A 27690-nucleotide genomic window follows, 5' to 3' on the forward strand; every position below is an offset into this window, starting at 1 on the left:
CTACCCTGCCCCTTCTCTCTCCTAAGAAATATAAGTCCCACTTACCCACAGCAATAGTCTTAATGTCAACAAGATAAGCCAGTTTCTTATTCTCTTCCATTCCGCGCTGATGCCGCTCATTGATCCGGACACTGTAACATGAAGGGGGAGATCAGGCCAAGCAGGCTCGGGCACTGGGGACATTCATTAAGGGCTCTGTAGTAGCAGATGGGATAACATTTTTTAGGGTAATCTGAGGACACAGGAGACAGAAGTCTAAAAGAATTCTTCAGGGTATCAAAGACTGAGGACTTTGTGGGGTCACCTGATGAGATGCGGATTCATGAATTCAGTGCGGACAGAACCCAGGGTGTCATTGCTGCCATATTCCACCAGAGTCAGCTCACCCGCATTGAAGATCATGCACACCTGGGGGCGAAGTGAACCGTTACAGGTGGGAAGCTCTGGTGAGAAACCACACGGACAGTTATTGTCACTTCAGAGGGACCCTCACTTTTCTTCATGTTGTTCTGGGACCACATCAGGCATCAGGTGGTGCTCAAGGGCTATTCCTGGCACCATGCTCAGGCCACTCCTGAGACCACGTGGCACTGAGAACTGAATCCAGCCCTGTGCACACAAAGCAGATGCTCCAGTATTTTGAGCCATTGCCCCAGACCCCCTACTTTCTCCTTGTCACATTCCTCTGCCTAATGTATTCTCCCTATCACCTCCCCACCTCACTCTTCTTTGGGGCCATGCCCAATGGTACTCAGGCTTTACTCCTTGGTGGTGTGCAGGTGCTCATGTGTGGCGCCAGGGAAAGAACCTGGGTCAGCTGCATGCAAGGCCTGTGCTCCATCTCCTAGACTGTCTTTCAGGGCCACTCCCAACTTTTCTCATGTGCTGTCTCCTCAGCGCCTTTCCCTATTGCTAGTCTTCAGAAACAGGAGCTAGGAGGAGGTGCACTGAGAAAGCGATGGCACTCACATTCTCATTTTCAAAGAAGTACTTCTCATTGCCGCCAGAGCCTTGCCAAGCAACCTGTGTGGAGAGAAGCCAACAAGAATGAAGATGATTACTCAGGACAGTGTGGAGGGAGTGGCAGGATGAACCTGTGAGAATTGAGTTTGGGGGATGGGTGACAATGCATGAAAACAATGCTCTGTCAGGCTGTGCCCTCATTCCTGGGTTTCTGAGGGTCGGCTTAAAGCAGCCCCACAGTGGGACATGAGAGTCCAAGCTTCTGATCCAGAAGGTCTCCCTCTCTGGAGCCAGGCTGCCCCACCAGAATGGCAGGGCTTCCCATGGGGCTTCCCCCGCTCCCCTTACCTCACTAAGGCGGTTAGTGTTCAGGTCCCCCAGCAGTAGTGTGTCTGAGGTGTGCGCCACTAGGTACCGCTCCTTTCCCAGGATTTTCACCTCCTCCACCTCGTAACCATAGTGTGATTTGAGGACAACTCGGGTCCCCGACGACAAATTCTTAACAATCACCTGGGAAGAGACAGTCTGAGCTGCCAGGATTCTCTACATCTGAAGGATACTATTGGGAACACGACCTCCTATTCTTTAGTGCTCAATGACTTGGAAACGCTTTCATGAACTAGTGCGCTCTCTCTCTCTCTCTCTCTCTCTCTCTCTCTCTCTCTCTCTTTTTTGAGGGGGTGTGGTTGGCACTAACCTGGCTGTGCTCAGAGATCACTCCTGGAAGGGCTCAAGGACTCTATGTGGAATTGGGGATTGAATCCAGGCAGCCACATGCAAGGCAAGTACCCTATCAGCTGTAACATTTCTCCAGCCCTCAGGTACTATCTCTTGAAACTTGTAATACATATGATGCAAGTTCTACAAGAAAAAACCTTCCTATCCCCCTATGTTTCTGGAGCTCTTTGTATAAGCACTTACAACTTTTACCAGTGTGCACTGTGTTCAATTTTGACAAGTCTTATCACCTCTGCTAAAATTATTTCAACCAAGGGACAGTGTGATACAGTCCCTTGACCTCTGCATTCTCAGTGCCTAATAATGCTGGCACACAGAGAAAGGATAAGTGATTCCAGAGACAAAGAAAGACTGAAGAACAAATGAGCAACAGACAAAAGGAAAAGATAGAATACACTGAAAATAGAGAAAAATGGGTTTGGGAACTAAGAAATTAGCTAGTAGTGTTGTACACAGTGAGCTGAGGGGCCTAAAACAACAGAATTCATCCTTATATACTATTCATCAATTTTCTCATTTGAGAGAATATAGGTAAAGAAGTTTACTAATTTTTTTCTTTTTGGGTCACAGAGGTTTTGGATGCACAGGGGTTACTCCTGGATTTGCACTCAGGAATTACTCTGGTGGTGCTTAGGGGACCATATGGGATTCTGGGGATCGAATCCAGGTAGGTCGCGTGCAAAGAAAACACCCTACCTGCTGTACTATCGCTCCAGACTAGTATTAATGTATTTTTTTTTTGTGCTGGGGATAGAATGCAAGGCCTCCTATAATATACAATATTATATATTAGCAATATAACTAATATGTTATTATATTAGCAATACTGCTAATATGGTTAGCAATAGAGTGTATGTTAGCAAAGGATACACTCTACTGCTAACCATATTTCTATTTTTTCCCCCTTCTAGGTTTTTTGCTTGGGGCTCACTCCTGCCTCTGTGCTCAGGTATCACTTCTGGTCATGTTTGGGGGGCCATATGGGACACCAGAGATCAAACCTGGGTCCTCCATGTGCAAGGGAAGCATCGTACCCATTGTACTATTGCTCTGGCCTCCAAAGTGTGTGTGTGTGTGTGTGTGTGTGTGTTTTAGGCTTTTTGGGTCACACCAGGTGTGCTTAAGGCTACTCTTGCTTCTGAATTCAGAGATCTCTCCTGACAAGGCTATGGGAACAGGGGTTCTAGGAACCAAATCTGGGTTGGTTCGCTGTACTATCTCTGTAGGCCCTAAGCCAGGAAGTTTTAGGTAGAAATATATATCCCTTAGACTTTTTTGGGGGGTGAGGGTGAGTGTGGGGGCAACAGCTGGTTGTACTCAGGGCCTGCTCCTCGTTCTTGTTCAGGGAGCACACCTAGCAGGACTCAGGGGACCATACGGGATATAGCCGTTAAATCTTTCCTTATAATAAATCAGAAAAACTACAGCATTAACCCAGAATACCTTATACCAGAAGTCTCATTTCACCCTGTGGCTATCTGACCAGAAGGTCAGGGAGTAATTACAAGGACAAGTTAGCCAGGAAAAGACTTGGGGTCAGCGGGCTTCAGCTGCTTACCTGGCTGGGTCCCACATATGTCAACTCAAACTTGTTCTTATAAATACTCCTTCGGAGGCAGCAGTCAAACTGTTCCACTCCACCACAGAGTGTGCCCTGGAAGAGAAAGTGATAGCACCCAGGGCAAAATATATGGCATACCATGTACATTGGGAAGGTCATCTAGAAGCACCCTCAAAATCACGTGCCTGGGATGAGGATATAGTTCAAAGGGGTGTGTGGTGGCCTAGCATGTGCAGGCCCAAAGTTCCATCCCAGACACCAGCTGGCACCTGCAGAACACCTGCTGACTAGCACCACCGGGCAGAGTATCAGCAGATGTGGTTGTTAGCCCACTATGTACTCCTAACATCTAGGCTCTGAAACTGGAGAGCTGGCAGGAAAGAAACACCTGGACTCTGGATGACAGCTAGTCTCTCCTGGCCTCCAAAAATGAATTTGCTTCCTGCCTTATGTGGCATGTTTTCAGACTCCAAGGGGAAGGGGATACTGTCCAGAGTCAGGACAGAGTGCTTTAGAGGAAGGCAGGACTGTCCCATGGTTGGAGAAAACCACCAATGCAGATAGGTCACAAGTACCCACCGCACAGAGTCTCGAGCCGTCCCGCTTCCAGGCCAAGGCAGTGACAGTATACAGGTTGGCGATCTCCTTGGGCTTTGCCTCTTCCCAGCTGCTTCTCCGTGGGCTCCAGTTAAACACACGAAGTCTGAAACGAAAGAAACAAAGGACATGGATTTTATTTACTATTATTTGTGGTTTGGGGAGTCACACCTAATGGTGCTCAGGGCCTACTCCTTGTTCTGTGCTCAGGGATCACCCCTGATGGCAATCAGGGGATTATAGGAGGTGCTGGGGATTGAACCCAGGTTGGCCATGTCCAAGGCAACTGCCCTACCTGCTGTCTTTCTTTCAGATCTTAGGATGTGGATTTTTAAAGAGAGGCTGAGCAAGAGTGAAAATGTGCTAGCAACTGAAGGAAATAATTCATTTTAATATGCCACACCCATCAGGGCTCAGGGGCTATTCCTGGCTCGATCTTGGTGGTCATTACTGGCTTAGGGACCCAAGCAGTGCTAGGGATTGGACCTGAGCCCGATGCATGCAAAGTGCATGCTCCAGCCCTTAAATCTAGCAACCTGGTCCAGGAAATGATTCCTATTATTATCAGAGGCGAGAGGACATAAGAGAACAGACCAGTTGGGAACCTGAAGACGAGATCAGTGGCACAATTCCCACCTCCCAGGCACAAGGCCAAGTCAAGTCCCCAGAACTGTCCCAAGCTGAGTCTGATCCCAGCACACCTATGCCACAATCTAGTGTGTGAGCCCCATAAAGTGTCAGAGCCCAGTGTGTGTAACCCTGGTGTCAATCAAAGTAGGCTCAAGGACTACAATTAAAGCGTGTAAGTCCCAGCAAACATCACAGTCCAGTGGGAGAGCAGTGTGGCCAAACCAATGACCAGTGTGACTCCTGGTCATTGGAGCAACAATGACAAAGGAAAGGGGAACCAGAAGGAAAGAATAGACAAGCTAGGGGAGGAGAGAACAAAGAGGTTTGGAGGCTATTTGGAAGATCAAAAGTCAACTATGAGTGGAACAACACAAGGAGATTGCTACAGGTGAGATAAACTACCTGTTAGCTAGCAGCAGAAAAACAAAATAAAGGAAAGAGAAATGCTGGGGGGGCACGAGGGGAGGGGATGAAAAAGGAAAATGAAAAAGAAAAAAAGATCAAATGTAGGAGTCACAGAAGAAAAGAACTGGAAAAGACACATGCAAGATAGAAGGGTCTATCTGCACTTCTATGTTCACTGCAGCGCTATAGCCAGAATATAGCCTGAATCTGGAAACAACCTGTGTGCCTGAGAACAGATGACTGATAAAGAAACTATGGCACACACAATGGAATACTACACAGCCACTAGGAAAAATGAAGTCATGAAATTCGCTTATAAAGTTCATGGAGAGTGTCAAGTTGAGTGAAATGAGTTAGAAGAGACGGACAGACATAGAATGATTGCACTCATTTGTGGGATACCAAAAAAAAAAAAAAGCAACCAAAAAACCATAATATGAGACTAATACCTAAGGACAGAAGAAACAAGGGCCTGGAGGATAGGTTCACAACGAGAAGCTTGCCTTAAGTGCTGAGGTAGAAGGCTGTTAGGATAGAGAAGGGACCACTATGATAATGATAGTTGGAAAAGATCATTTTGGGTAAGAACTGCATGCTGAAAGTAGGTAAAGGAACAAACATGATAACCTCTCAGTACCTGTATTGAAAACCATAATGCCCAAAAGGAGAGAGAGAGAGAAAAAAAGAGAAAGAAGAAAACTGTTTGTTATAGAGGCAGGCTGGGGGTGTACAGAGTATTGGGAGGGAAACAGGGGACATTAGTGGTGGGAAATATACACTGTAGAAGGATGGATTTTGGACTACTGCATGATTAAAATCCTATCATGAACAGCTTTGTAACTGTGTAACTCACGGTGATCTAATATTAAAAAAAAAAACCTAAATGAAGAATAAACACACACACAAAAACAGAAGGGTCTAGAAAGAACAAGGTTGGGGGCTAGAGTGATAACACAGCGGGTAGGGCATTTGCCTTGCAAGCGGCCGACCCGGTTCGATTCCCAGCATCCCATATGGTCCCCTGAGCACCGCCAGGGGTAATTCCTGAGTGCAGAGCCAGGAATAACCCTTGTGCATCGTCGGGTGTGACCCAAAAAATCAAAAAAAAAAAAAGAGAAAGAAAGAACAAGGTTGACAGCGCTGGGCAGAAGTGCTCTGAGGAAGTGAGGGGATGGACCCCAGGTGTTAACCTACTGTTCCTTCATCTCATCAACATCTGAGCACATATGATGTACTTGATGTTAATCTAGTACCAGAGATACAAAAAAGCCCTTTTCTCAGGGCTTTCCAAATACACCGAAGTATCATATAACAATAGAACATTAAGCTATAAGGACAAGCAGATAAAAAAAAAGGGATGAAGAAGATACCAGAGCAAGGAGGGTGATTGCTTTGCGCACCAGTCAACATGGGTTTGTTTGTTTTTTGTTTTTTTTCTTTTTGGGTCACACCCAGCGATGCACAGGGATTACTCTTGGCTCATGCACTCAGGAATTACTTCTGGCAGTGCTGGGGGGACCACATGGGATGCTGGGATTCAAACCCGGGTCAGCCACATGCAAGGCAAGCGCCCTACCTGCTGTGCTATCACTCCAGCCTTCAACCTGGATTTGATCCCCAGCATCCCATATGGTTCCCTGAGTCCATACAGGAGTGACCCCTGCCTGAGTGCAGAGCTAGGAGTTAGCCCTGAGCATTGCTGGGTGTGGCCCAAAAAAACAAACAAAAAGGAAAAGAAAGTGGAGTGAAGGTGAATTCTGCTAGCAAATCCCAGTAGAGAATTCCAGGGAAAGACAGAGACATAAGAGCATATTGCATTTTTGTTTTGTTTTATGTTAGGGCCAAACCCAGTGGTGCCAGAAATTGACCCCAGAGTTCCCATCTTCAAAGTATACCAGTCAGGGGCCTGAGCAATAGCAGAGTGGGTAGGGCATTTGCCTTGCATGTAGCCGACCTAGGTTCAATTCCTGGCATCCCATATAGTTCCCTGAGCACCACCAGGAGTAATTTCTGAATGCAGAGCCAGGAGTATAGGATAACAGTGGGTTTGTCCTTTAAGACTTGCTTCAGAGAACTTAGTTTGCCTTACAGCAATGTCCCTTCTGTATGGACACAGGAAGACAGTTAATATTATGCTTTGTAACTTGGGAGCTGATTGACTTCAATAATATTTACTCTTGACAGAGAGTCTCTTGCCCGAGTGCCTGGCTGTTTTCCCCGGGGCCTCTCAAAGAGGGTGAGCTTCAGTTTCCCTCCCCGCCCCAAGCAGAGCTCCCGTGGCCGAAGACCTCCGGAGCCTAGCCACAACCATGCTCAAGGCCCCTCTCCACACGTTCGGACAAGCCTCATGCATGAAGGTACCAGCAGAGGAACCCAGGTGTGTGGGACCTAGGGCTGAGACCTCCAAGCCTGCTCAGATCAGGGCCTCTTCCGCCCAGATTTCCAGATTTTCCAGTAGCTAGGCGGTCACACCCAGGGAATGCCCCCCACCTCCACCCCGACGCCATGTAATCCCACCAACAGCCAACATCCAGAGACTTAAAACCAAGCTCCTGGTTTTATAGCCTACTTCTCCCTCTGAGAGAACCTGGCAAAGTACCGAGAGAGTTTCCTGCCCATATGGGAGAGCCTCGAAAACTCCCCATGGTGTATTCATATGCCAAAACCAGTAACAATGCTGGGTCTCACTCCCCTGATTCTGAAAGAGCCTCCAATGTGGCACTGTTGTGAAGGACGAGTAAAGAGAGGCTTCTAAAATCTCAGGGCTAGGACAAACGGAGATATTACTGAGACCGCTTGAGAAATTCGACGATCAATGGGATGCTGATGATGCTGATGATGCTGCTGAATATTTACTCTTGGGCATCTGCTTTCTCAACTCAGTTGCCCTTAGTTCCCAGCACCCCAAAAGCAGGCTCCCAACGAGGGACGGAATGGACCCAGGGCAAGCTGTGAGCTACCCTGGCATTAAAATGGGCCAGGCCAAAGCGCCACAATACTCAACTATAAGTTGAGAACATGGTCATAGACAAATGCTGTCATGATCCAAAAGTAACAACGAGACTAGAACCCTGCTGGGGTTAGGAAGACTAACCTGGCCTGGGGACTGTAGTCTGGAATATATAGTGAATGTCCTCAGGAAGAACCAAACTTTAAGTTTGATATATCTCTTACTGTGCTCATACAGAATGACTCTGCTAGAAATATTATAAGTAAATTTACTATAACTATTTAAGTAGATTACTAGCTGAGGAAAGAAGAAAGTGACACACCCTGGACTGGATCCCGCCCTTAAGTGGATCTCCTAGTAATCTGGAGTAATCTCTTTAGATGAGATTTTGTTAATCTCCTGGAGGAGTGGTTTTACCCCTCTTTGTTCATTTGTTAATGTTCAACCAACCTTTGTGTCACCACTCTATGTGATTGCTATATAAACTAAGACTGTAATAGAAGTGAGAGAGAAGACACAAGCAAGGAGAAGACACAGAAGTGGGGGAAGACACAGAAGCAGCAGAGAAGACACAGAAGCAAGAGAGAAGACACAGAAGCAGAGACAGAGAGAGATCAGAAAAGACCAGAGGAGAGACTACAGAGTCAGAGATAGAGAGACAGACAGAAAAGAGCACAGCGGTACACACAGAAGCAGAGCACAAAGGAGGAGACATCCTGATCCGGTCCATACACAGTGGCTTGAGGGCACCAAACTCAAGTGTCGAGAGAGAGAGAGAGAGCACTGCCCCAAGAGCCCACGAACAACACACACATCACATTACCCCCTTCCTGTGAATTTTTTACACAGGAATAACCCAAAAAGTCAAAAACAAACAAACAAAAAAACCCACAAAAAAACAAAAACAAAACGCAAAAATCAAAGTATACCTGTCAGCCCATTGAGCCATCTCCCCAGCCCAAGTAGATGGTCATTTGAGAATTACCTTGTGTGCCAAAGGAGATGGTAGAAGCAAGAAGAGGAAAGGGCATAAATTAAAACTTGGGCACTGAATTCAGAGATAGTGCAAAGGCTAAAGTGCCTGCCTTGCATTGCCCCAACCCCAGTTTGAATTCTGGTACCATGATGGTGGTTCCTGGAGTGCTTCCACAGGTCACTCCTCATCAGAGTCCCTGAACATCAAACCACCTCCCGTTCCAAAATAAAACTTGGCCATCTCAACAGACTGAAGCACATGCTTTGCATGCAAGAGTCCTGGATTTGATCCCTAGTACTACATAGTACCTAAGCACCACCAGGAGTGATCAGAGGTGGGGAAAGCTTCTGAGCACCAGTAGGTGTGTCCCTAAAAGCAAAACAAACAAAAAGAGACTTACATATCTCTGAGTCTGGGAGATGGCTCAAAGAGTTAAGTGCTTGCCTTGCATCTGGAGACTATATTGATTCAATTTCTTAGCACCTAAGGTACCCCAAGTTCCACTGGGTATTCTAGGCCTGTTCCAAAAACAAAGAAAACTCTGAGAGGGCTAAAGATACAGGAAGGCATTTACCTTGAATGAAGTTGACTAGGGTTTGATCCCTAGCACTTCATATGGTCCCCAAAGCACCACTAGGAGTGATCCCTGAATGCAGGCCTAGGAGGGAGCCTTAAGCACTATTATGTGTGGCCCTAAACCAAAAACATAAGAAAACCTCAACATAGAAAAATTAAATAAAATCTGAGAATCCCTAGGCCAGGCATGGGGCTCAGTAGCCTTGAATAAAGGGCCCCAGGAATGATCCTCAGCCCCACAAAACCAAACAGAACACCGAGCATCTTTGTCAGTATACACTGGCTTCTGATCTGGTTGATAAAAACTGGGCTCAAGCCAAGCATGTACATGAGGAAAGCAGAACAGAGATGCAGCTGAAAGGGGGACTGACCTGTCATAACTTCCCAGCACAACAGACTGGCCCCCAGGACTCGCCGCAGCCGTGGTGAACTCCCGTTCCTGAGGGTCACGGCTGTAGTCGAACGTTTGGAGCACATGGCCTTCCTTTCCGTAGGCCACAATCCTTCGGTCACAGCCTGCAGCCACGATGCTGTTGGTTGCCCAAGCTAAGGCATAAGGGGGGCATGGGTGGCTCACCAGCTTCCCCTAAGACCACAGAAAAGGTTGCAATCACTCTGAGAATTCCACTCCAGAAAGTTCTCAATTCCTACCTGCCGACACCCTCACTCAGGCCATCCCACTTCACAGAAGTCTTTCTTTTTTTTTTATACACATAATAATTTTTATTTACTTTATTTTTTTAAAAAATTATTTATTTATTTATTTATTTATTTATTTTTTTTTTTTTTGCTTTTTGGGTCACACCTGGCGATGCACAGGGGTTACTCCTGGCTCTGCACTCAGGAATTACTCCTGGCGGTGCTCAGGGGACCATATGGGATGCTGGGAATTGAACCCGGGTCGGCCGCGTGCAAGGCAAACGCCCTACCCGCTGTGCTATTGCTCCAGCCCCAAAATTATTTATTTTTTAATTAGTGAATCACCGTGAGGGTACAGATACAGATTTACACATTTTCGTGCTCGTGTTTCCCTCATACAATGTTCGAGAACCCATCCCTCCACCAGTGCCCATTCTCCACCACCAATAAACCCAGTATCCATCCCACCCCCCCAATCCCATTTTCCCCCACCCCACCCTGCCTCTGTGGCAGGGTATTCCCTTTTGTTCTCTCTCTCCAATTGGGTGTTGTGGTTTGCAATAGGGGTGTTGAGTGGCCACTGTGTTCAGTCTCTTGTCTACTTTCAGCACAGAAGTTTTTCTTCCAACACTTCCCCACCCCATCACCTCCTAATGTCTTCCCTAACTGCCTTCTGGTCTCCAAGTCACACACAAACGTGGCATTAGTCCACATTTACTGACCTTGTGCGCAAAAGGAAATCTGAATGCTCTTGTGAGGTAGGAATTCATTAAAAAATTTTTTTTGGTTGGATTACTTTTTTTGTTTTGCTTTGGGGCCACATTTTGCAGTGCTCAGAGCTTACTCCTGGCTCTCCACTTGGAGATCACTTCTAGTAGGGCTTGGGCGTCCATATGGATGCCAGGGATCAAACCCAGGTGAGCTGCAAGCAAGGCAAGTTCCCTACTTGCTGTACTTTCTCTCCAGCCCCTCCACAAGTACTTCTTTTTTTTTTTTTTTGCTTTTTGGGTCACACCCGGCGATGCACAGGGGTTACTCCTGGTTCTACACTCAGGAATTACTCCTGGCGGTGCTCAGGGGACCATATGGGATGCTGGGATTTGAACCCAGGTCGGCCGCATGCAAGGCAAACGCCCTACCCACTGTGCTATCGCTCCAGCTCCCCCACAAGTACTTCTTAATGTAAGTGATTTGAACAATAGAGAATTTGAGAGTAAAATATAAATGTTCTCCCCAAATTCCCTGCCACCACATATATAGTCCTTTTATCTCCTATCTTTTTCCTTTCCATTTGGAGAGTAAAAAATCTTTCCCCTCTGATTTTTTTTAAAAAAGAAATGAAAATACTTTTCCTTTTTCATGATTCCCAGAGTCTTTGTTTCCTTTCATCTTAGGTCCCTTCTACTGGCTTCATTTCCCATACATTAAGGGCTCACTGGGACTGGAGAAAGTGTACAGCGGGTGGGGTGCTTCCTTGCACATGGCTGACCCAGCTTTAATCTCTGGCACCTGAGCCTTGCTGGGAGTAATCACTGAGCACAGAGCCAAGAGTAATCACTGAGCACTGCTGATTGTGGCCAAAAAACAAGTAAAAAAGACCTCACTTCCTAAACACAGCCCTGTATCCCCTGCATCACGTTTCTCTAGAGGTCTCATCCTCCAGCTGCTACCCCCATACCTCATCTAAATTCCTTAGATCACCAACCTCTCTCTGGGAAGAGTCTTGAGAATTGCTCACTCCCTCCCAATCAAGCATCCATGATTCATACCTGTGACTCTCCAGAGCCTTCATCATCGAAGAAATACCTAACAATGGTGCCATCTGCATGACCAGACAGAATTCCTTTCCCAGAGCAACTGAAAATGGGCAGAAAGGAGAGAAATACAGAGAGATGTCTGCCTCGCCAAAAAAGTCTCCTCTCTCTGTTGCTTAACCCCCCAGGTGTGGTTCCTGCTCCCTGTTCTTTCCACCCCTCTTCCTTCATCCCCCAGAGCAGATGGCGATGCCCTCTCCCCAGCCTTTTCCTACCATTTCCTAGCTTTAGGGATACCATTCATTCTTACTCACTTTGTTGTCAGTGATACCACGTACGACTCTGTCCCATAGATGGTAGATGATTTATTTGTTTTGGTGTTTGCTAAACGAACCTGACGATGGGAGAATGGACACAGGCTGGTTAGGCTACTTTACTTTTTGAAGTGGGCCCTAAGAAAGGACCCACTGACCCTAAGGAAGAATACAAACTCTATTCCTCTCCCCAGAAAAACCATCCCCACCCATAATCCCTCCAGGGTTTCTGCTCCCTCCTTTACCTTCCCTTCAGCCAGTCCAAAGACAATGACGTACTCTGCCGGCCACTGCAGACAAGTAACAGCACTCTGCAAGAACAAAGCAGATGATAACTCAGACCATCGCTTTCATCCAACCTGAACTCCAACAACCCAGGTGGGGGACACCACCTGGCTCAAAGGAGGAGAAGCAGGCAGCAGCACCCCTGCAGCAGAAGGCAGACTTAGAAGGACCAAACACAACTCCAGCTTGCATTTTTGCAAGTAGATATATGGAAACATGCTTGTTTCCCTGAGGTCCCCAGGATTAGTGGGGCTCTTACCGTCTGGATGAACTTGTTGCAGATGACCTTCTTGTCACCCCTGCCAATGAAAAGCATGTTAAATAAACCCCTTCCACAAATAAACTGCCACCAAGGAGGCTAGAGGGAGAGTAGAGCAGTCAGATAGTTTCCCTGGCCCAGACATTTCCTCCTGCTTCACAGAAGCCCTTAAGGGAGGTAGAGAGGGAGCCTGAGCATCTCAATAACAAAGATGCACCATAGCCAGGGGATCCCCAGGACCTTACAGGGCCTCCTTGTTGCCCTACACTGGAGGAATGGGATTGCAGAACATATGGAGCTGAGAAAGAGGACAAAGCCAACAGCCACACTGGGCGTTTTATGCCCTCCAGGCCCAGTGGGGCTCTGTGTTGTCTTGGTTCCCCTCCCCACAGAGGGACTTCTTCCCTCCCAGTCTCCATCCTCACCAATCTTCTCCAATCTTGTAGACATAGATGATGTTGTCAGTCTGTCCTATGGCAATCTTCGTGGAATCAGGAGAAAAGGCCATGCCCTTAACCATGTAGCTCTTCCTGCCATACTAAAAGTTATAATCAAAGAAAAAGAAGTTAGGGCTAGACATGAAAGAGAGAAAAACTCTATTTGTGGCTCTAAGGGCCTGGAGAAATTCAGACTGAGGAAAGACGGGGGCCAGTCCTTTCCCATGCTTATGGGTGTGACTGTGAAGCCAGCGGGGATGTTTCCCAGGGCCAGAAGGCCCCAACAGCAGGGTTAGGACCTCTCTTCACCTTCATGTCAGCTGGTTTGGTAGAGAATTTATCCCTCCGCTCCCCATGCTCATCATACAGCAATACCACTCGATCCACTGTGCACACCGCAAACTTGGCATTGTTCTGTGACCAGGCCATGCAGGTAACCTTTGCAGCTCCATCCTGTGCAGGCAAAGGATTTTTGTTTACAACAATAAGTGTAAATAATGGTTATTTACAAAGGTAAACTGGGTGTTGATCTAAGAATGATAAAAGCTCGCCTAGTTCCATTACAACTACAGCAACTTTAGCTAATTGGGCTCCTATCACAGTCCTGATATGATCACAGACACGCCCCGATCCATCCCGGTCTCTTAAGGCCATAAAAACCTAGACCAAGACAACATGATGCTACTAGACCCCTATAATGCAAATACATTAAGAGATCACATGCTAAACCAACGGTACCACCGTGTTCCTGGAATGGCCTCCTTGTTCCCTCAAATCCCAGGTCTGCCGCCTAAATCATTTCAACTGATTGAAAAGTTTTGGTTTTCAGCTATCCACTCAATGACTATTTTTGGGTAATTTAGTGAGAAAGCCATTTGAGAGGAAGACTGAGAGGGAGACAGAGAACAAAACATACTCCGTGCCCAAGGATTTAATAAGGTGGTATACAAAATAGAAACCCACAGGAGAGGTATAAGGCACTGTAATGGTACATTTAGATGATCCACCTTGAGTTTTGAGGAATGGATATGGCTGAGCAGGGAAGTTATCTGAGGGAGATGGGATGGCATGAATAGTCGTGAGAAACAGTAATTTAATTTTGTGGAAATTATCTTGAAAATAGCAGAATAGAGAAGGCAAAGCAGGAAAAACAGAGTAAGGTCAGCTCGGGAAGGATTTTTAAAGCTTGGAGGTATTCAGGCACATTTGGAAAGGGAGAGTCAACAGAAGTTGTAGACTAGGGAGTAAAATAATCAGAGCTGACTTGGATAAATAATGCTTTTTGGGGGAAGGAATGACTTCGACTTCACCCTGGCTGATACTCAGGGGCTCCTCCCAGCTCACTGGCTTGGGATCTTTTCCAGTGGCTGGGGAAGGTGGGATACATTGTGCTCAGGCTATTGAACTCTCCAGACCCTTTCCCCCCACTTTTTCTTAAAAGTTTTTGGGCCATACATGGTACTGCTCAGGGGTTACTCTTGCACTTAGGGATGATCTGGTGGTGCCTGGGAGACCATATAGGATGTTAGGGATCAAACCCAGGTTCGCTGTGTGCAAAACAAGTGCCCTACCTGCTGTATTATCACTCCAGTCCCTCCCTTTTTTTCTTAACTACCCATTTCATAGAAGTCCAAGTTAAAAGTGATCATTTTGCCAGTGCACTACTCTTGCCATGTGTGAGCTTTCTGCCATCAGCCCTGATAACCTGTGGTTCTATCCTGAGGGCTTCCTGCTTTGAAATTTTTTAAAAAGCTTGCTTCCATTCCATTTTTTAAAAAAATTCTCAGTTTCCCTAAATTCCCTTTTATTTTATTTTTAAAAATTAATGAATAACTGTGAGATACACAGTTACAAGCCATTTATGGTTGGGTTTTAGTCATTTTTAGCCATACAATGTTTCAACATCCATTCCTCAACCAGTGTACATTTCCCACCACTATTATTTTCAGTTTCCCTCCAGCCACCTGCTCCTCCTCTCCCCCCCCCCCGCTTCCAATTGTTTTAATTACCTAGGCTCTAAATCTGATTAAAAACATGGCTTCTTTTCATTATTATTCCACCTACGTCTAAAGTCAGAAGAAAAAAATTGTTTTCATTAAAATTTTTAGATCAGGACTTGAGAGACAGCACAAGGGGTGAGGCTGAGCAGAGAGCCAGGAGTAATCCCAGGGCACCAATGAGTGTGGATCCAAAACAACCCCCTGCCCCAAAAATTCTTAAATGAAATTCTGCTAAGTGTCACACCATCACTCTCAGCCTTCCACTTGTGAGCCTATCAGATGAGAAGGCTCTGGGCTCCTCAACAGCTGCTGCTCACCACCTTGCTTCAAATCTTCATCCAGTCCTGTGCATTTGGCCCTTTCTTGCATGGTGACATCATCATGTTTGAAAGTGTGAAAAGGGATTCATGTCCAATTATTCCATTAGGGCAGACGATTTTTTGTTTGTTTTTGGATGACACCCAACCATGTTCAGGTTTTAATCCTGGCTCTGCACTAAGGATCATTCTTGGCAGGGCTTAGAGAACCATATAGGGTTCTAGGATTCAAACCTGGGTCGGCTGAATGCAAGGCTGATTCGGAGGAATCGAGCCTGGGTCGGCCATGTGCAAGGCAATCGCCCTACCCACTGTACTATCAGGGAAGAGGAATTTTAAATGTAAAAAGGCTGTGTTTTTCTCTTTTTTTAATGTAGGAGTACTGCTATTTATTCAGCCATTGATTAAGCTGACTGAATTAATTGGTCATGAACTCCATAAGGGATCGTGTTTTTTGGGGGGGTGGGAGTGGGAATCACAGCCGGTGATGCCCGGGGTTTACTCCTGGCTCTGCATTCAGGAATCACTCTTGCGGTGCTTGGAGGACCATATGGGATGCTGGGGATTGAACCTAAGTTGGCTCTGTACAAGGCAAGTGCTGTACCCACCTTACTATCACTCCAGTCCCTTAAATTAAATTTTAAATTCAGGGGCAGTTTACTGGGCAACATGGGTAACTGACTTTTGTTATGATTTCTTTCTAAATGCCACATCTTTGGTGAAAATTTCCTGATTCCTGGGACAATTTCTACTCTTTTCATTACAACATGTCACTGTCATCCCGTTGCTCATCGATTTGTTCGAGCGGGCACCAGTAATGTCTCTTATTGAGAGACTTATTGTTACTGTTTTTGGCATATCCAATACGCACGGGTAGCTTGCCAGGCTCTGCCGTGCGGGCTCCATACTCTCAGTAGCTTGCCGGGCTCTCCGAGAGGGGCGGAGGAATCGAACACGGGTTGGCCATGTGAAAGGCAAAAGCCCAACCACTGTGCTATTGCTCCAGCCCCACTACAAGATGAATCTGTAGAAATGATTAACTGAGATGGGGAACAGAATGAAAATAGCTGACCTTTAGAAATCATTCCCCATAGATTGAGCATTTTTTTTTCCTTCTTGGATCACACCTGGCGATGCACAGGGGTTACTCCTGGCTCTGCACTCAGGAACCACTCCTGGAAGTGCTCAGGGGACCATAGGAGATGCTGGGAATCGAACCCGGGTTGGCCGAATGCAAGGTAAACGCCCTACCCGTTGTGCTATCACTCCAGCCCCTAGATTGAGCATTTTGACAAATGCTTGACATGCATTCTCATTCTACCTCCTACGTCTGAGGTCGATGTTGTTACTATGTCTGATCTGCAGAGGAGGAAACAACATGGGAGGCTAAGTAATTTGTCCAAGTTTACATACACAGGTTGTAAGTGGTAGAACAAAAATTTAAATTCAAGTAAATCTGATTCCATAGACCACAATTCTAAGTTCTTTTTGGGGAAGTGGAAGGCTTTGGTCACACCCAAGGTGTTCAATGTGACACAAGACAGTGCTCTGGGGTGCATGCAGTGCTGTGGATCCAATCTGGGGATGACAGAACACAAGGCGAGTGCCTTACCTCTTCACTACTTTACTACTGCTACTCTATGAAGTAGTAGGGCTGGAGCAACAGCACAGTGGTAGGGCATTTGCCTTGCATGTGGCCAACCCAGGTTGAATTCCTCTGTCCCTCTCAGAGAGCCTGGCAAGCTGCGGAGAGCATCCCGCCCACACCAGAGCCTGACAAGCTACCCTGGCGGATTCGATATGCCAAAAACAGTAACAAGTAGTCTCACAATAAGTCTCACAATGGACACGTTACTGGTGCCCGCTCGAGCAAATGGATGAGCAACGGGATGACAGTGACAGTGACTCTATGAAGTACTCTATAAGTACTTAATTAATACAGAGACTATTCTTTTATCTGGGTGGGGTAAGGGGAGGGACTTGGGCTCCATTCAATGATGCTCAGGGCTTACTCCTGGCGTTGCTCTCAGGGATCACTTCAGGGAGTGCTCCTGGACCCTTCCTTGGTGCTGGGATCAAACCGGGGCTAGTGTGCAGGGAGGGCAAGCCCCCTAACCTGGGTCCACCCTCTCTGGGGCCCGGATCCTATTCTTAGCCAGCTTTGCATTCTGTCCCTTGAATGTGGAATGTCCTTCTCTCGGGCCCGTCAGTTTCCCCACTGCTTTTTGGTTTCGTGTGGGCGCGCTCCCCTCCCCCTCCCCCCCCCCCCCCCCCCCCCCCCCGCTACCATCTTTCCCACTTGCACCTCCAGAAGCTGTGTGGACGCTCCTGGCGGCGGTGGGAAAGGCACCGATTTCACATGGCGGGGGAGGGGTGGCGCAGGGACTTGAGCTTTGGTCTCCTCCCCCCGCACCCCGCACCCCCGCTCTCCCGTGCACCCCGCTTCAGGGCTTCTCTCTCCAGCGTCCCGCCGTCCTGCCCAGCCCCGCTGCGGAGCCTACTTGATTCCCTGCAGACGGACGTCGGGTGGTGGTGAACACCAGCTCCCCGCAGCGCCCCGTCCGCGGCCCCGCACAGCCCCGCACGGAGCCCGGGACCTAACTGAGGCGACACGGGGGCTGGGGGGCGGCGGGGCGGCGGGGTGGAGCGCCGACGTAACTCTCCACAGAGCGAGTCGTCCGGGCTCCGGCAGCCGTTTTTTTCAACCTCCGTGCCCCACTGTGGGGCGGGAAGCGGCGAGCGACTCCTCACCTGAGGGCTCAGCAGGGTCCTCAGGTGCTTCAGCTGCATGACGAACACCTATCTCTCAGAGGCCACCAGACGGCGACAACTTCCGCCGTTGCCCGGACAACCGGCCACACAGTGGCGGCGGCGGCGGCTGACGCAGACGCGACCAGCTCTTCCTCACAGCCCGTCGTCAGGTCGGCTCGCAGGGACGCGACGCCGCCAACCGGACGTGCGCAGGCGCCGTGAGATCCGGGGCGGGCTCCAAGGCTGCGCTCAACCAATCGCATCACTCCATACAGATCCACGCTCTGGCCACGCCCACCAGCCTTCGGCCCGCGCGGGGGGCTGCATTAAATAACCCATGGGGTCCTGTAGGCTCTGGGTTGCCTGTTAGACTCGCTAAGCGCTTTCTTTGATCCAGGCAAGCCTGCAACCGAGCAGGCCAGTCGCGATTGTAGGTCTTTTGCAGCTGACGGAATTGAACCCAAATAGGTTTCTAAGACTTGCGCGGGGTCGCAAGGCTAGTGATCTTTAGTAGGTTCGAGCAGGCATGGTAGGAGCATTCATTCTCTCTCCATCGCAATCTCAAAGCCACATTCTGAAGAGGATGGCGATATTAGTCCCCCTTTTTACATAATACGAGTTAGCCTGAGAAGGGTCACTTGCCCGGGCCAACACAATCAGTAAAGGACAGAACTGAGATTCAACAGAGTTGCAAACACTCTTATGTTCCTTCTCAACAATTTCAATCTCCTGGTGATGTTCCTATGCCCTGTGACACTCCATCCCAACAAATGGTGATGTGTCTGTCTGCCCAGGGTCTGCCGATGAGTGTTTCAGAACCAGTAGCTAGAGAGAGGGAGAAGTTATCTCGAGATGGATTCAAATTTGCATCTGGATTAGGGGGTATTTATGGTTTAAGGTGGAGCGTTAAGGAGAGCGTGCTCACCCGGTAGGTTAAGTCTTGTGATACCTGAGTTTGGACCTTCATTAAGCAGAACAGATACTGTCTTTGATCTTTCTTTGAATTGGGATCCCTTCCAGAATCATTGCTCTCATTTCTTCTAACATACCAGAGAGAAAAAGATGCAGAGGAAAAGTTATTCATAAGCCTCCTCTGGAAGGATCCAAAGTTGACAAGACCGTTAGCCCCATAGAAAGTTCCTGGTGCTGAAGCCTTCCCATCACTGTTGTTGCAAATTTAAGGGCTATTCGTCTCGCTGATACCACCTCCTCTCTGCATTCACTCTTCCCCCACCGCACACACATCCTTTGAAACTTAAGTAGAGAACCCCTATTTTCACCAGAAAATAAACCCCGTAGCCCCAATTGTGATTCTTAGACGTGGAAGTTACAATCTCTTAGTTTTATTTTTAGAATCCTCTGGATATGGTGGCAGAGTGTGACTACAAATTTATTTATGCTTTACAATTATTATTGCCTTGGAATGAACAGAATCAGAGAGAGACAGACAAAAGGGAAGGCGAGGGCAGGGGCAAAGAGGCACAGAAAGGATAGAGCATGTGGCACCGAGGGGCCACCATTTTTCACCATTAGCCCTAGGTTTCTGGGGGGGGGGGAGTTAGTGTGTGGGGAGGTCTATGCAGAGGAAAAACAGTGAGGAGCTGGGCTGCTGATGTGAGTAGTGAAGGTAAAATGGTTACTTCTCCCTCTCCTGTTTCCTGGGGTGCAGAAGGAACTCCTCTCTCTTTTTCTCCTCTTTCCTCCCACAAAGCAATAGGAGCCAAGGCTCTAGTTTCCAAACCCTCCGCTGCCCCCCACCCCAGCTGGAGAGTTAAATCCAACACCACAAAAGGAGCTGCAGCTCCTCTCCAGGCGCAGTGGGGGAGACGCTGGGAGAATGTCTTCAGCATGTTCTATGGTTAGCTCCTGTTTGTCCAAGAACCTTTACTGGAAAAGTGCCCAAGGGGTGAGCTCAGAGGCAGTTGGAGGGGCCGCCAGGTGAGCGGGAGCACCTGAGGCTCCATGGAAGACTTTGGAGTAGTGCAGGGCGGTATCTGCCTCCAGGCTCAGGCCACTCCCTTCATTTTCTGTAGGGGTGCAGGGGTACCCGCCAAAATACCCCTCTCTGAGGCCCAGAGGCTGTATGTAGGGGCAGCTGGGGATGCTGAGAGCCTGATGCAGGGGAAATGAGGCCCCCAATTAGGACCTCATGGGTCAGGGTTGAACAAGGGGCTCTCCCCTGGACCTGGGGAATGGGGAGATGTAGCCCATCAGTTTTGGACTCCCCAGGTCCAGGGCACAGACCCGAACAGACCTACCTTACGGTCCTGTTCACAGTGGAAAGAGGAGGGGGCCAGACCTGAGGGGTTCGATGTTATTCTCTGGGGGATCCTTGTGTCTCCATCAGCTCACCACCGGAAGCTCTCCCTCGTCCCAACCCCATTCCCCTTCCCGCCCCCAGCCAGGTCGGGACTGCCTCTCTCCTGGGGTTCTGCTTCTTTACTCAGACGTCAATGGTGTTGATGGAGGGTGACTTTTTCTGAAAAAGAAAACAGTTTGAGTCTAATAATTTAAAAAAAAAATTGTTTTGGGCCACACCTGGAAGTGCTCAGGGATTACTCTGCACTCAGAGATCACTCCTGGCGGACTCAGGGAACCATATGGGGTGTCAGGGATCGAACCCAGCTCTGCTACATGCAAGACAAGTGCCCAACCTGCTGTACTATCACTCTGGTCCCACTGAGTCTAATTTCTCCAGGTGGCCCTAATTTACATTCTCCCTCTTCGGTTTTCCCCCTCTCCCCTGCTGCTCCTAGGGGCCAAATCACACCACCACCATCATCCACACACCCAAGTCCTCCCCAGCCCTCCATTACCTGTCTTGTCCCGGCTGGCCTTCCTTGAGGACTCTGCTCCTTCCCCTTCTCCTTGGGATTATTGTTGGAGTCATTGTCCTTGATGATGTCATACTGGCGGCAGAAGAGCCCAATGACAGCTGAAACACACAACACCCAATCAGCCCTCATCTGCTCCCAGCACTTCTAGAAGATCCAAGGAGAAAACCTTTCTGGCCCGTGCCAAGCCCTCTCTCCCCCTCCGCCTCCCCACCCTCCTCAATACTGCTTCGCCAACTTTCACGCCCCCCACCTACACTGAGCCCTACTTTCTCAGTGCCCGGGTGCCCCTCCAGCCGCTGACTCACCAGCCCACATGAGCAGCACCACCACGATGATAACCACCTCCCCCGTCTGTAGGGGCCGCTCTCCATCCAGCCCCTCCACTGTGATGTCCCCTGGGAGGGAAGGAAGGAGCCAGAGTTGGGATTCAGGGACACAGCCTGAGAGTTAGGACTTGCAGATGGTTCTGGGTGGAGATGCCGGGGATTGGAGCAGGGCAGACCCATCACATCACAGCCCCTTCTGGGGGAAGCTGTCTGGGGGTGCTGGAGAGATTGGGGACAGACAGATGGTTAAGCGACCAAGAGCGGTAGCAGGCCAGAGTCTGGGCAGGTGGGCAGGCACAGCTGCTGTGAGCTGAGGCTAGGAAACAGGAAAAGGCTTAAAAGCCCTTCCCCCCCAAACGATTCATCCTCAGCCCGTCTATACCCGATGTGGTTCCCTGCCAACTCTCTTGCCTGCCTTTCCTGGCAGCAGAGTGAGTTAACTCATGCCTCCATCAGCCCAGCTAGACTGTGGTTGACTTTGCGGAAGTAAACAGGAGGCTCAAGGTAAAAAGGCTGAGGACCCAGAGCTTGAGTGCAGGGCACGGGCTGGCACCCTCACCTGGGCTCGAGTTGTTGGAGGGCAGCCTGTCAGAACCCTTGAGCGTCCGGAAGTGCACCCGGGGCCCTGGGGGACTCTCTCCCCGCAGGCCGATGCTCCGGACCTGCACGGTGTAGTCGCTGTCTTCCGCCAGGCCCCAGAGGGCACAGGCCCGCGTGGTTGTGTTCACCTCCCGGATGACACGCTGGCCGGGACCATTCTGTCTCTGCAGAGGGGACATGATGGGGAGTTGTAGGGGGCACAGCTGCACCCCAGTCCCAGGACACGAGGATTGACCCTCAAGGAAGCACCCAAACACTTCAGGAAGAATCCAGGGAAAGGGGCTGCTTGGGGGGGGGGGAGCACCACTAGCGCCCCCCATCCCACTGCAGGGGAATCCAAAGGTGGGTGCCCCAAGGACACAGGTGGAGGAGCAGGTTCATACCTGCTGGGAAATGGAGTAGCCGATGACGATGTTGCCTTCTGGGACGTCCCAGGACACGGTGGCCGAGTTGGCTCTGAGGTGAGTGACTGTCACATTCACGGGGGAAGGAGGCCGGTCTGCGGGGCCAGCGCGGGTTGGCGGGTTAACAGGTGCCCCCCGCCCCCCCTCCCGCTCCCCCGCACCCCGCGCCGCCTTCGCTCACCTGCTCGCACGAAGCCCAGGTCGCAGCTGACCAGCAGGAGGACCGTGGGGCTGAGATAGGGGGACAGGGGCATGAGCGCGGCCATGGTCCCCACCGATCGGGCTGAGAGGCACTCGGGCATCCGCTGAACATGCAGGCGGGGCTCCTGAAAGTGGAGGAGTGGGCGGGGGGTCAGAATGTGCAGAATGCCCAGAAGGCTCAGGTGGGCAGCAGCTGCCGGGGTGCTCCCCGCATCCCTCCCGCGCACCCCCCACGGCGGCTTCCCCGCCTCCCCTCACCCGGCGCCCCCCAGTGCACAGCCGGCCCGGCCCACACCCACCTCCGCCGGTCCTCGCGGTCCGTCAGGCCTCGGGGGGCTGCTCGGTGCCCAGGGGGCGGCCCATCGCCCGGCTCCGCGGCGCTGCCCCTACCCCATCCCGGCGCGGGCAGGAGCCGCGGGCAGGGCGCGGGGCTGCGGGGCTCCCGGCGCTCGGTCCCTGTCGGCGGGGCTCCGGGCGGTGCCGGCGCGGCCGGAACCGGGCCCGGGTCCCGGGTGCGGCGGGGGATGCGCCGGCAGCGGGAGGGGAGCGTCCAGGGGAGCCCGCCGCCGCCTTCTGCAGAGCTGGCCCGGCGCGCTCCGCCGCAGCCCGGCCCGGACGTGCGGGCCCGCCCCGCCCCGCTGGGCTTCTCGCCGCCGTCATCCCCCCCTCCGCCAGCCCCCCTCCCGGTTCTCTCGGGGCTCCTCCCACGACCCTCCCTTTGACAGCCTCGGCCCGCTGCTCGGCGCTCCGGGTGCACGCGGGGGTGCCGGGGGAGGCGCAGGCGCGGGGGTCGCGGGCACCTGCTCAGCCCCTCGCTCCCCGGCTGCAGCGGCCCAGCTGGGAGGGAGAGGAGGGCCCCCCCCACCGGATCCTAACCGAACCAGCGCCTCGTCCACTGCGTCAGCTCTGAAGTCTCGTCCCCATTCATAATGTGATAGCGATCGGCGGAACTCGCTCATTCACTGTCCTCTCCTGAGCACTATTTCGCGAGCGACTCCTAAGTGGGTAGAGCCGGGGGTACAACGATGGTCGCGAGTTCAGAGGCAGAAATGACACGAGCAGAAATGATACGGTCTGTGTTTCCTGCCCCAGCTCTGAACTTAGTGCGGGGCTTTGGAGCCATTGGGTAATCAGCCGCAGGTTTTCCACCTGCAAATCCCGGCCTCGGCCGTGTCCCAAGGAGCGCACAGACAGCTGGGAACGAGCCTTAAAAACCGTGCGTGTGAGAGATCATTATTCATCTGCACCAACCCGTTAGTTACTTCTTCATTCCTCCTTAAATGTGTAAGTTCTTTTTTTTTTTTTTTTTTGGTTTTGTTTTGGGGCCACACCTGGAGATGATCAGGGCTTACTCTTGACTGTGTACTCAGAGGTCACTCACTGCTGGCGATACTCAAGGGACCATATATATATGTATATATATATACATACGTATGTATATATACATATATAATGCCAGATATCCAATTCAAGTGGGCCGCATGCAAAGCAAACACCCTATCTGCTCTACTGAAAGATTTTTTTTATTTTTTGGGGGGAGGGCAAACATTCAAATTGATGCTCAGGGGCTATTTCCAGAAGGTGCTGGTGACCATGCAATGCCTGAGCTCCAACTGAGGCCTCCCACATGCAAATTATGTGCAGTAGCTCTTAAAAAACAAACACAAAAAAATTTGGACAGCGTGATTTATAATACTTTTAATGATGGCGTTTCCTGCATAGACTGTTTCAATGTCACACCCTGCATCAGCGAAGCTCCCTGTGGCATATTTGATATGCCAAAAGCAGTAACAAATCTCACAATGGAGATGTTACTGGTGCCCGCTGGAGCAAATCGATGAACAATGGGATGACAGTGATACAGTGATACCTACATCAGAGTGTTTTTCCTCCCCAACAAACTACTGCACTGGCCCTTTGAATTATCTCCCTAGCTCTGGATGTGTATATTCTTTGTTTTGTTTTATTTTGGGGATCACACGTGGCAATGCTCAGGGCTTACTCCTGGCTCTGCACTTAGGGATCCCTCTGCAGGGGGATCTAACCTAAGTTGGCCGCATACAAGGCCACTGCCCTCCCAGCTGTCCTATCACACTGGCCCCTAAACATGTACATTCTTATTTCATGCTTTGACTGGGCTTGAGATCTGGAGTGAAAACAAGTGGATGTGAGTCTTAGGTCTGTCAGCTGTGTGATATTCAGCGAAGGGCTCACCTTCTCTGAACCTCTGTTGCACAAGATAGAAAACAATTGTTGGTCTCTTCTTCTGAGTGCTAATGGATCCAAGGAGAGGCTACATGTGAAAAGTGCACTGTTGAAGGTAAATAAATGTTGGCTTACTGTATTGAGGGCACAGGCTTTGGCTTCTGCCTTTCACTGCAGTATTTCTATTTCGGTGGCACTTTTCTCCTGTAATATCCAGTTCAGTATGTGCACCCCTGGGGCTCTGCAGCCACTGAGGCCTCCACCTGAGAGGAGAGAGTGAAATGGGCCAGGAAGGACTGTGCGTGCTGAATGTGTGATCAGCTGGCTCTGGGCCTCTGATCTCTGCTGACCCTGTGAACCCTGGGCCTTGGCCTCCTGAGGTGCAGCCCTGGGTGTTGTTCTTGAATTTGCAGGCTCTAAATCCTCCCAAGAAGAGGGCACTATGTTTGCTGGTCAAGAGAAATAAACCTCGGATCTTCTGTGCAGGGCTAAATCGGAGGCTGGGGTATCTGCGTGAGTGCAAAGAGGGACCCCTGGAGCTCCCCTGGAGTGCAGACAGAGATCAGAGTAGTTGGGCCAGTCACAGCTGTGGTCAGCTGGAATCAGCGGCTCAGAAGGGCCATGTGGCTGAACAGCTGGACATGACAGTGTGCCCACAGCATTGGACTGAGCTGGGTACAAAATGGTTTGAACACATGACAGACCCCAGAGCCTGGAAAGTGGGAGGTGACACTCCTTTCCCGTGCTGGCCTCCCCCACAAACTCCTGGGATCATTTCTTCTCCAGATTTCCCTCCTCCTCCACCCTGGGCTTTCGCTCCCTACTTCGCCCCCTCTACCCTCCTGACTTGCCTTCTTCCCCTGATGGGTTCTGAGTACCAAGTGCAGACTAAGCATATGCACGTGTGTGAGTGTGTATGTGAGTGTGTGCGAGTCCATTTGTGAGTGCACGTGTGTGTATGTGTGTTCACTTCCTCCTCCAGCTCAACAGGCATGATATGGCTTCCTGCTCATATCCTCATATCCTGGACCTCCTTCTCTCTAGCTGTCCGGCTGTCACTGATAAGTCAACTCCCTCCACCCCTCACCCAAGACAGGGATGAGGCTGGTGTGGGACAGGTTGTTGGGTGGCTGGGGGAGAGGTGTGGGGACATTGGAGGGAGCAGCCTTGGGTATGTACCACGTGATTACAGATAACAGTGTTGTTCCACAGCCTCTGCTCTATGTGGGCATGGGTCCTCATGTCAGAACCCCAAGACCCTCTCCACCCTCCATCATCCTCATTTCACTGCACCTTTTATCTTTGGTTTCCCATGGGTCCCCTGCAACCACCCTTGGGTGAGCCAGTTCGGAACACTGAGTAGCAGGGCCAGAGGCCAAGGCACCCAGCTCCCTGCTGAAGCCGCGACTCCTCACCACTCTCCTCTGTACTTGCTCCCCGTTTCTCATGTCTAGGGGTCTCAGGTCTTTCTCCCAGTCTCCCCTGGGAAATCCTTATTGGCACCTGCTTGGCAGAAAGTCATTATAACCATGATTCTCTGCATAATAACTGACAATGTACTTTCATGCTTGCTGCTGGCATGAAAAACCTATGAACCTGTGAAGCTGGGATTCGTTTTTCTGGAGGTGGTTTGGTCTATACTCAGCAATGCTCAAGGATCACACCTGAATGCTCAGGGGTCCGTATGTGATGCTGGGGATCAACCAGAGGTTGGCCATGCACAGAGCAAGGGTTTTAGTCCCGTATTAACATTCTGGCCCCAGTATTGAGGGATGTGTGTGTGTGTGTGTGTGTGTGTGTGTGTGTGTGTGTATGTATGTGTGAGTGTTTGAGAGGGGTGGGGAAATAAAGATTAAAGATAATCACAAGCATATCCTACAAATTGCTGGATGCCACTGCTTCCGTCTTCCTTCCGTCCGTCTGTCTATATAATTTCCATGACAAAGCTGCTTTCCGGCCTTTCTGGAATAAGCAAGGGACTGAATAAGTAGCTAAGTCTTTTTAAAATTAAATCCAGTGTTCTTTTTGCTATGCCACATGGCCAACGTTCTGTTCTGTTTGCGATAAAAGTTTCTCCAGTTCCTCTGCTGTGACTGACAAAGGAAAGAACATGCTTCCCCCCAGCCGGAATGGGCCCCACGGGGCTGGGCATCCTGCCTTCCCCAGGAGCCCGAGGTGGGCTGCTGTTTCTGGGGACAAGGGCTCCTCTGGCACAATGGCTTTCCTCATATCTGGGGAGCCCCCTTGGGGAGAGCTGCAAGACCATCAGGCCCCACAGAGAGCTAAGTCAGGCTAAGCGCCAGCCTGGGCTTCCGCCTACTCAATGTACCACATTCTTCTTGGCTCTGGTGCACTCCAAAGCCCCACGGGCCATTGTTCATCGCTCTCTGCCCCCAACAAGTCACATTCCAATCAGCTCCTAAGTGCCAGATTTCGCCTGCTGAGAGAACCATTGCGGGCTCCGCCTTGGGTGTTTAAGCCCTGGCTGTCAAGTACAGGTAAACGCCTTTGCCCCTTTGCAGGTTTTCTGTAGCTGCTGCTGAGAACCCAGGGGCAGAGCCTCCTGCCCCTAGCAGGAGGTGACAGGTAAGTGAGTTTTGCCTATGCGGTAGTTTTGGGGAGAGGGACAGGATAGGTTCCCTCAGAGGTACTTTTTTTTTTCTCTCTTGGGTCACACCTGGCGATGCACAGGGCTTACTCCTGGCTCTGCACTCAAGAATTACTGCTGGCGGTGCTCAGGGGACCATATGGGATGCTGGGAATTGAACCCTGGTCGGCCATGTGCAAAGCAAATGAGGGCACTGTGCTATTGCTCCAGTCCCTCAGAGGTACTTTTTATATGTTCCCTCCCCCCATTCCCAGGGAGTGATTCTGGCCTGCATCTGGCAGTGCTCAGAGGCTACTCTCAGCAATGTGCTTGGGGGTCACTTCTGGTGGTGGTCAGAGGACCATATAGTGCCAGGGT

At 50.2% G+C, this 27690-nt stretch overlaps 2 protein-coding genes across 4 annotated transcripts in view; both read right to left on the bottom strand.

Moving 5' to 3' along the window:
• Window positions 1-18328, bottom strand: part of IFT172 (intraflagellar transport 172) — a 47140-nt gene extending 28812 nt beyond the window's left edge. Inside the window, exons 1-14 of one of the 3 annotated variants that reach the window (XM_004618943.2) lie at window positions 18153-18328; window positions 13394-13537; window positions 13073-13185; window positions 12648-12687; window positions 12349-12414; window positions 12104-12183; window positions 11805-11892; window positions 9768-9982; window positions 3842-3965; window positions 3260-3355; window positions 1312-1473; window positions 970-1023; window positions 305-408; window positions 46-131 (exon numbers count right to left, since the gene is read on the bottom strand). In XM_004618943.2, coding sequence (XP_004619000.1) covers window positions 46-131; window positions 305-408; window positions 970-1023; window positions 1312-1473; window positions 3260-3355; window positions 3842-3965; window positions 9768-9982; window positions 11805-11892; window positions 12104-12183; window positions 12349-12414; window positions 12648-12687; window positions 13073-13185; window positions 13394-13537; window positions 18153-18191 — 1411 coding nt within the window. In that variant the 5' untranslated portion in view covers window positions 18192-18328. The remainder of the gene's footprint in view (window positions 1-45; window positions 132-304; window positions 409-969; window positions 1024-1311; window positions 1474-3259; window positions 3356-3841; window positions 3966-9767; window positions 9983-11804; window positions 11893-12103; window positions 12184-12348; window positions 12415-12647; window positions 12688-13072; window positions 13186-13393; window positions 13538-18152) is intronic. The other 2 variants (XM_055119855.1, XM_055119857.1) reach the window with 2 other exon arrangements.
• A 1151-nt stretch (window positions 18329-19479) lies between these two features.
• On the bottom strand, window positions 19480-23168 carry FNDC4 (fibronectin type III domain containing 4). Its single transcript, XM_004618945.2, has 7 exons — window positions 22820-23168; window positions 22501-22645; window positions 22299-22414; window positions 21875-22079; window positions 21295-21384; window positions 20969-21087; window positions 19480-20631 (listed from the first exon to the last, which is right to left on the bottom strand). Exons 2-7 carry the CDS (start codon window positions 22619-22621, stop codon window positions 20596-20598), a joined length of 687 nt encoding a protein of 228 aa, XP_004619002.1. The 5' UTR covers window positions 22622-22645; window positions 22820-23168; the 3' UTR covers window positions 19480-20595.
• Window positions 23169-27690: the final 4522 nt, after the last annotated feature.

This window comes from Sorex araneus, chromosome X (assembly GCF_027595985.1).
Source record: "Sorex araneus isolate mSorAra2 chromosome X, mSorAra2.pri, whole genome shotgun sequence".
NCBI classification, from domain to species: domain Eukaryota; kingdom Metazoa; phylum Chordata; class Mammalia; order Eulipotyphla; family Soricidae; genus Sorex; species Sorex araneus.

What these genes read in the sequence shown, in the direction of transcription:
- FNDC4 (XM_004618945.2), bottom strand. Translation starts at nt 22,621, where the DNA reads ATGCCCGAGTGCCTCTCAGCCCGATCGGTGGGGACCATGGCCGCGCTC. An exon ending in GGTGCTGCTCATGTGGGCTG is followed by an intron (nt 21,088 to 21,294) that starts GTGAGTCAGCGG and finishes TGTGTGTTTCAG; the next exon opens with CTGTCATTGGGCTCTTCTGC. An exon ending in GGCCAGCCGGGACAAGACAG is followed by an intron (nt 20,632 to 20,968) that starts GTAATGGAGGGC and finishes TTTCTTTTTCAG; the next exon opens with AAAAAGTCACCCTCCATCAA.